General features: G+C 42.5%; 1 protein-coding gene across 4 annotated transcripts in view; it reads left to right on the forward strand.

The window, feature by feature from the left end:
• Nucleotides 1–8978, forward strand: part of smarcc1a (SWI/SNF related BAF chromatin remodeling complex subunit C1a) — a 286601-nt gene that overhangs the window by 241314 nt on the left and 36309 nt on the right. For all 4 annotated transcript variants that reach the window (XM_073070120.1, XM_073069954.1, XM_073070033.1 and 1 more), the window contains exon 25: nt 6764–6898. In XM_073070120.1, the coding sequence (XP_072926221.1) occupies nt 6764–6898 (135 nt within the window). The remainder of the gene's footprint in view (nt 1–6763; nt 6899–8978) is intronic.

Consider the following 8978-nt stretch of genomic DNA (forward strand, 5'->3'; position numbering starts at 1 on the left):
AATGAAGTGAAAATGGGTAAGGGATGGTTGAGAGGTTCATTGGTTCTTAGGGCATCAAATGTTAAGGGGAGAAGGCAGGAGAATGGAGTTCAGCCATAATAGGATAGCGGAGCAGACTTGAGGGGATGAATGGCTAATTATGTTCTAAGTTTTATTGTCTTATTTATCAACCTTAATCTTTAAAACATTTATAAACTCTAGTCCCACCATTCTTTGAGGAAAACTATTGCAAAGAGAGTCAACCCTCTGAAAGTTTCATCAAATCTTTAAGACAACAAGCTTCTTTTCTTCCTCTTCAAATTTTGTATTCCTCCTCCATTTTTTCCGTTAGGTCAACCTAAATATGCTCCACGGAGCTTTTAAAGATTTGATGGCATTTTCTCAGGGAGACCTGGTTTTCCAAATATATTTCTCATTATAGACTTTACTACAGGAGGAAATCTGTTTTCAGTGCACATTCTTTCAGGATCCTTTCAGATATTCCAATCATGTCCCCTCTCAATTTGAATTAATACAAGCTTAGGCTGTCAAATATTTACTTGCAAGGCAATCTGACCTTTCCAAGTATCTGTTTAGTAGGTCTCTGAATTGCTGCTAACACATTGATATCTTTAAACAGCCACAGCATTACCATTCATGATATCCCAGATGTGATCGCACCACTGTCTGATGGAAATGTCTGCTTTATTTTCCGTTACATTTGAAATCAGCAACAATCTCTCCTGATTAATTCTGTACATGCAACCATGAGGAACTAAAGTCTTAGTGGAAGAATAAGAGTTCACCAGAGTAGATGGGCCAAAGAGCCTGTTTCTGTGCAGTATGCTCTGTTTTAAAAGCTGATAGAGTGACATCATTATTTGAGTTGATATAAAGAAATGATGTTCTGTAATTGGAGTTGGTAGAGTGACCCTCTATTGCAGGCAGACTTGTGTTCACTCACAACTGAGTGAAATATTATGCACAGATTTTAATTTCTGTAGTTTCTTAGTGAGCCCTGTGACCCCACACACCCCTCATACAAACTCTTCTCCCTCCTGCTGTCTGGGAAAAGGCACCGAAGCATTCGGGCTCTCACGACCAGACTATGTAACAGTTTCTTCCCCCAAGCTATCAGACTCCTCAATACCCAGAGCCTGGACTGACACCTTACTGCCCTATTGGCTTGTTTATTATTTATTGTAATGCCTGCACTGTTTTGTGCAATTTATGCAGTCCTGGGTAGGTCTGTAGTCTAGTGTCGTTTTTTTCTGTGTTGTTTTTTTACGTAGCTCAGTCTAGTTTTTGTACTGTGTCATGTAACACTGGGATCCTGAAAAAACGTCTCATTTTTACTATGTACTGTACCAGCAGTTATGGTTGAAATGACAATAAAAATGACTTGAAAGTGCTGCAAGCCTTATATCAGTAATGATTTTTAATTGAGCATGACCATCAATTTACCTAGTTACTGACACTGTTCTGACCATGGGCAGGTTATGGGTAGACCACTGTCCCACAGTAAAACTGGTATATCTTGGTGCAACCCAAGCCATTCAAGTTAAATTGTCTCCTATAATGTGATCACAAACAAAAGAAGATCTGCAGGTGCTGGAAATCCAAGCAACACACAGGAGTTGCTGGAAGAACTTAACAGGCCAGGCAGCATTTGTGGAAGAGTAAATAGTTGATGTTTTGAGCTGAGAGCCTGCATCAGATCTGGAAAAAAAAAGATCAGAAGTCAGAATAAGGAGGTGAGGGAGGGGAGGAAGAAATACAAGGTAGTAGGTGATAGGTGAAACCAGGGGAGGTGGAAGGGTGAAGTAAAGAGCTGGAGATTGGATTCCCCTTTATCCAACGTAATCTGTCTGTAGTTCTGTAGCCTCTCTGCTTTCTCAACACTACCCGCCCTTCCACCTATCTTTATATTGTTTGCAAACTTCGCTACAAAGCCATCAACTTCATCATCCAAATCATTGAAATATAATGTAAAAAGAAGCTGTCCCAACACAGGCCCCTGTGGAATAACCTTAGTCACCCAGCAAATTTAAAGAGAATGCCTTTATTCCTACAATCAACCAATGTTCTACCCATGCTAGTAACTCTCCTATAATACCCTTAGCTCTTGACTTGTTTAGCAGCTTTATGCAGGCCAAAAAGGCTTTCAAAAGGCTTTTGACAAGGTCCCACACAGGAGATTAGTGTGCAAACTTAAAGCACACGGTATTGGGGATATAGTATTGATGTGGATAGAGAATTGGTTGGCAGACAGGAAGCAAAGTGTGGGAGTAAACGGGACCTTTTCAGAATGGCAGGCAGTGACTAGTGGGGTACCGCAAGGCTCAGTGCTGGGACCCCGGTTGTTTACAATATATATTAATGATTTAGACGTGGGAATTAAATGCAGCATCTCCAAGTTTGTGGATGACACAAAGCTGGGCAGCGGTGTTAGCTGTGAGGAGGATGCTAAGAGGATGCAGGGTGACTTGGATAGGTTAGGTGAGTGGGCAAATTCATGGCAGATGCAGTTTAATGTGGATAAATGTGAGGTTATCCACTTTGGTTGCAAGAACAGGAAAACTGATTATTATCTGAATGGTGGCCGATTAGGAAAAGGGGAGGTGCAACGAGACCTGGGTGTCATTGTACACCAGTCATTGAAAGTGGGCATTCAGGCGGTGAAAAAGGCAAATGGTATGTTGGCATTCATAGCAAGAGGATTTGAGTACAGGAGCAGGGAGGTTCTACTGCAGTTGTACAAGGCCTTGTTGAGACCACAGCTGGAGTATTGTGTGCAGTTTTGGTCCCCTAATCTGAGGAAAAACATTCTTGCTATAGAGGGAGTACAAAGAAGGTTCACCAGATTGATTCCTGGGATGACAGGACTTTCATATGAGGAAAGACTGGATCGATCGACTAGGCTTATACTCGCTGGAATTTAGAAGATTGAGGGGGGCTCTTATTGAAACGTATAAAACAGGGTGACCCCTGTTTCTATCCAAGGGGTCAGTGTGGACATGGTGGAGGATTACAAATACCTGGGGATACGAATTGACAATAAACTGGACTGGTCAAAGAACACTGAGGCTGTCTACAAGAAGGGTCAGAGCCATCTCTACTTCCTGAGGAGACTGAGGTCCTTTAACATCTGCCGGACGATGCTGATGATGTTCTACGAGTCTGTAGTGGCCAGTGCTATCATGTTTGCTGTTGTGTGCTGGGGCAGCAGGCTGAGGGTAGCAGACACCAACAGAATCAACAAACTCATTCGTAAGGCCAGTGATGTTGTGGGGGTGGAACTGGACTCTCTGACGGTGATGTCTGAAAAGAGGATGCTGTCCAAGTTGTATGCCATTTTGGACAATGTCTCCCATCTACTCCATAATGTACTGGTTAGGCACAGGAGTACATTCAGCCAGAGACTCATTCCACTGAGATGTAACACTGAGTGACATAGGAAGTCATTCCTGCCTGTGGCCATCAAACTGTGCAACTCCTTCCTCGGAGTGTCAGACACCCTGAGCCAGTAGGCTTGTCCTGGACTTATTTCCACTTGGAATAATTTACTTATTATTATTTAATTATTTATGGTTTTATATTGCTATATTTCTACACTATTCTTGGTTGGTGCGACTGTAATGAAACCCAATTTCCCTCTGGATCAATGAAGTATGTCTATCTGTCAAAATTCTAAAGGGATTGGACAGGCTAAATGCAGGAAGATTGTTTCCGATGTTGGTGGAGTCCAGAACGAGGGGTCACAGTTTAAGGATAAAGGGGAAGCCTTTTAGGACAGAGATGAGGAAAAACTTCTTCACACAGAGAGTGGTGAATGTGTGGAATTTTCTGCCACAGGAAACAGTTAAGGCCAGTTCATTGGCTATATTTAAGAGGGAGTTAGATATGGCCCTTGTGGCTAAAGGGATCAAGGGGTATGGAGAGAAAGCATGTACATAGTTCTGAGTTGGATGATCAGCCATGATCATACTGAATGGCGGTGCAGGCTTGAAGGGCTGAATGGCCTACTCCTGCACCTATTTTCTATGTTTTTAAAAGCCTTATGAAAGTCCCAAGTACACAATGTTAACTGATTCTCCTTTGTCTTTCCTGCTTGTTACTTCTTCAAAGAATTCCACCTGATTTGGTAGGCAAGATTTTCCCTTGAGGAACCCATGCAGACTTTGGCCTCTTTTATCCAGTGCCTCCAAGTACCCGAAACCACGTTCTTACCAATCAACTCTAACATCTTCCCAAACACTGAGGTCAAGCTAATTGGCTTATAATTTCCATACTGCTGCCTTGTTCTCTTCTTGAAGAATGGGGTGACATTTCCAATTTTCCAGTACTCCAGAACCATGTCGCAATCTAGTGATTCTTGAAAGATCATTACTAATGCCTCCACAATCTCTTCATTTACCTCTTAGAACCCTGGGATGTAGTCAGGTTTAGGTGACTTATCTACATTCAGACCTTTCAGTGTCTGAAGCACCCTCTCCTCTGCCAACCCACCTCTCCCCCACACCTCTTCTCCCCGCCCCCTCCAATGTCATTGGTACCAATGTCCGTTCAGCACAGACTAGAAGGGTCAAGATGGCCTGTTTCTGTGCTGTAATTGTTATATGGTTAATATGTACCAAGATATCTGGCTGTTCCCCTTCCCCCTTAGAATGTCATGAACATGATCAGAGATGTCCCTGACTCTGGCAGCTGTCCACAAACTCTCCTATTTGCTCCTCTAACTATGGAATCTCATATCACCACTGCAGTCCTCCTCTGTCCCCTTCTCTTCTGAACTTCAGAGCCAGAGACCTGGTCCCTGTGGCTACCCTGGTAGGTCATTTTCCCCCCGCTCCCCCCAACAGTCCAACAGTAACCAAAATGGTATAATTGTTATTGAGAGGAATGGCCATCTATTTCCTATTTTCCTTCCCTCTCCTGACAGTCACCCATTCACCTGCCTCTTGTAACCTAGGGATGACTACCTCCCTGTAGCTCCTCTCTTAATCTGTTTCCCTTAAGGGTCCTTGAATTGCAGCTCCAGTTCTTTAACAGGTCATACAAATGTTTAAAAGTACAAATCGCAAAGGAAAATTACAGGCACAGATTGCTGTGATCGTAGTTCAGAGAAAGTATGTTTAGTATAATAGTTTTATTTGCTGCCTGCAAAACTTTGTGTCTCGCCAACGCCATCTGGAGGAGATGGGTCAGTTCGGAGAAATAGTATAACTTGGGTTAATCTGTGGTTTTCTAAGTGGAAAGCAGTCAACAGGGATCTGTTAAGGATATGGCAGTTTAATTATCTGGATGGTCAGGGCAAACTATCTAACAATTTAAGTTCAAGTAGTACCACAGCAACTAGACAGCATAAATTTAGTGAATAATTTGAAGTTTAGAAAATTCAAGTTGACACTAGCGGCCATGAAACTGTTAGATATACAGTGAAATGATGCACTCTCTTGCCATTCTTGAACAGGGCCATGTGTGCTTGCAGAGATGGCAATGTGGTTAACACTTCAGATCACAGAATATGGGATTATGCCCATCAGTTCACCATGCCCCTGCTGACCAAATACCTTTTTGTACTACATTTATCAGTACTTGGTCTGTAGCCTCTCTGCCTTAGTGATTCAGGTTGTCATCTAGATGTTAAAAAGTTGCATGAGTCTTTCTCCTACCACCCATTCAGACAGTATTCAATGTTCTAACTAGAAAAGATCTTCCTTGGATTTCTTCTGAACTACTTTTACCTTAATGTTAGGATCTTTAGTTTTAGTAATCAGGTCCTTCCAATAGTGTGGTAATCAGAACTGTACACATTTCTTCAGCTGTAACCTAATCATTGATTTATGAAGCAGTATTATTATCTGTGCTCTTGTATTCTGTACCTTAGCTAATGAATGCAGGTATCCTGTATGCCATCTTTGGTACTTTGTTTGCCTGGACTACCACCTTCAGGGGCTCTTGTATTTGTACATCAAGATACCTCTGTTCTTTGTTACTTGAGACCCTAGGGTACATTGTGTTTGACTCAAAGAATTAAATTCCATCTGCCATTTCTTTACTCACTTTGCCAGCTGATCATACCTTAAAATTATGCTCATTTTCCAAACAATCGCCAATTTTTGAGTCATCTGCAAAATTACCATATCTTCTATATTGATTTTCATAATTAATGTACTGATTATTTCAAGCAGTGAGGATCCCAACACAGATGGCTATGGGTACCCCAGTTATCACATGCTTCCATTCACAAAGTCAGCCCTTTGGAATCCTCTCCATCTCATTACCATCCAGTTTTGGATCAGGTTTGCCAACGTGCCTTGCATCACACAGGCTGTGATGTATTGAACTCGTCTTCAGAGACCTGTCAAAAGCCTTTCTGAAGTCCATGTTGACTGCATCAACTGCATTACCTCAACGAGACTTTGAATACCAAGTAGGTTACAATCAGATTGGTCAGGTAGCATCTCCCACTGTAACTTCTGTGGCACTGAGGCTAGATTTAGGGGCCTCTACTCCATCTGGCTTATCGCTGTTTTATTATATATAGATCTACCTACACAAAGCTGCTCTGTGTACTTTTGCCTCAGCCTTGCATGCCTCTGAAAGAGCTTAGCAAGCCACAAGGGCAGTAAATGCTTGTCTTGTTCGTGAAATCCATGATCTAAAATCAACTGAAAAATGCCTTCTGTGCTGGGAGAGGGATTTCTGTTGATGATTTTTGATTTTCTTTTTAAATTTTTGCTGTGGGAATTTGTCACTGAATCTCCTCATTTTGCATCAGCACCTTGCAGCAGTGGAAGAGAGGAAGATAAAGTCCCTTGTTGCTCTTCTGGTGGAAACACAGATGAAGAAACTGGAGATCAAACTTCGCCATTTTGAGGAATTGGAAACCATAATGGATCGAGAGAGAGAAGCGGTAAGTTCCTGAATGAGCTCAATCAGTTGGATTTATTAGGAAGTATGTTTTGTTAATAGACCACAGGACAGTATGGGACTTTCAACCCAGAATGTTGTGCTAATCGATAGAAGCCTGCTCCAAAATCTTCCCTCCAACACAGTTCACAATCCTGTAATTTTCTTACATTAATGTTTTTCTAAGAGACTGTAAAATGCCCCTATTATATTGTACCTCTGGAAGTGCGTTCCATTCACCCACCACTTTGTATATTAAAAAAAGATGTCTCCCCTTGACTTGCCTGTGGTAAGTGTCCTCTCATATTGCTACCTTGGAAAAAAGTATTTGGCTGTCCTCAATCTATGCTTTTCATCTTGTAAACCTCTATCGTCACCTTTCATCATCCTTTGCCCCAGAGAAAAGCTTTGGCTCACTCAACCTTTCCTCATAAACATACTCTCTAATCCAGGCAGTATACTAGTAAATCTCCTCTGTACCCTATTTAAAGCTTCCACATCGTTCCAATAATGAGGTGACCAGAACTGAACACAATATTCCAAGTGTAATCCAACCATAGTTTTACAGAGCTGCAACATTACCACATGGTTCTTGAACTAAATCCCCAAACTAATAAATGCCTGCACACCATAGGTTGCCTTAGCCATTTGCTTTAAGTTTGAGCGCTCTATGTACGTAGACCCCAAGATCCCTCTGTTCCTCTACAGCCCTCCCATTAAACTTGTACTCTGCTTTTAAATTTGATCTTCCAAAATGAATCATTTCACACTTTCCTGAGTTGAACTCCATCTACTCCTTCTCAGCCCAGCGCTGCATTAGTAGTTTGAGGAAATTTGGTTTGTCACCTAAAACACTAAATATCTACAGATGTTACAGAAGGGGCAGGACTGGCAGCTTAATGTTCTAGGGTTCCAATGTTTAAGATGTAATAGAGGCAGAGGAATGAAGGGTAGAGGGGGGTGGCATTGCTAGTCAGGGAAAATGTTACAATAGACAATAGGTGCAGGAGTAGGCCATTCGGCCCTTCTAGCCAGCACCGCCATTCACTGTGATCATTGCTGATCATACACAATCAGTATCCCGTTCCTGCCCTCCCCCCGTATCCCTTGACCCCGCTATCTATAAGACCTCTATCTAACTCTCTCTTGAATGCATCCAGAGACTTGGCCTCCACTACCTTCTGGGGCAGATCATTCCACATATCCAGCATTCTCTGGGTGAAAAAGTTTTTCCGCATCTCTGTTCTAAATGGCCTACCCCTTATTCTTAAACTGTGGCCTCTAGTTCTGGACTCACCCATCGACGGGAACATGCTTCCTGCCTCCAGCGTGTCCAATCCCTTAATAATCTTATATGTCTCAATCAGATCCCCTCTTATCCTTCTAAATTCCAGTGTATACAAGCACAGTCGCTCCAATCTTTCAACATATGGCAGTCCCGCCATTCCGGGAATTAACCTTGTGAACCTACGCTGCACTCCCTCAATAGCAAGAATGTCCTTCCTCAAATCTGGAGACCAAAACTGCACACAATACTCCAGGTGGGGTCTCACCAGGGCCCTGTATAGCTGCAGAAGGACCTCTTTACTCCTATACTCAATTCCTCTTGTTATAAAAAGCCAGCATGCCATTAGCTTTCTTCACTGCCTGCTGTACCTGCATGCTTGCTTTCATTGACTGATGTACAAGAACACCTAGATCTCATTGTGCTTCCCTTTTTCCTAACTTGACTCCATTTAGATAGTAATCTGCCTTCCTGTTCTTGCCACCAAAGTGGATAACCTCACATTTATCTACATTAAACTGCATCTGCCATACATTTGCCCACTCACCCAACCTGTCCAAGTCACCCTGCATTCTCATAACATCTTCCTGACATTTCACACTGCCACCCAGCTTTGTGTCATCAGCAAATTTGCTAATGTTACTTTTAATCCCTTCATCTAAATCATTAATGTATATTGTAAACAGCTGCGGTCCCAGCACCGAACCTTGCGGTACCCCACTGGTCACAGCCTGCCATTCCGAAAGGGACCCGTTAATCGCTACACTTCGTTTCCTGTCAGCCAGCCAATTTTCAATCC

Source organism: Hemitrygon akajei, chromosome 1 (assembly GCF_048418815.1).
Source record: "Hemitrygon akajei chromosome 1, sHemAka1.3, whole genome shotgun sequence".
Taxonomy (NCBI): domain Eukaryota; kingdom Metazoa; phylum Chordata; class Chondrichthyes; order Myliobatiformes; family Dasyatidae; genus Hemitrygon; species Hemitrygon akajei.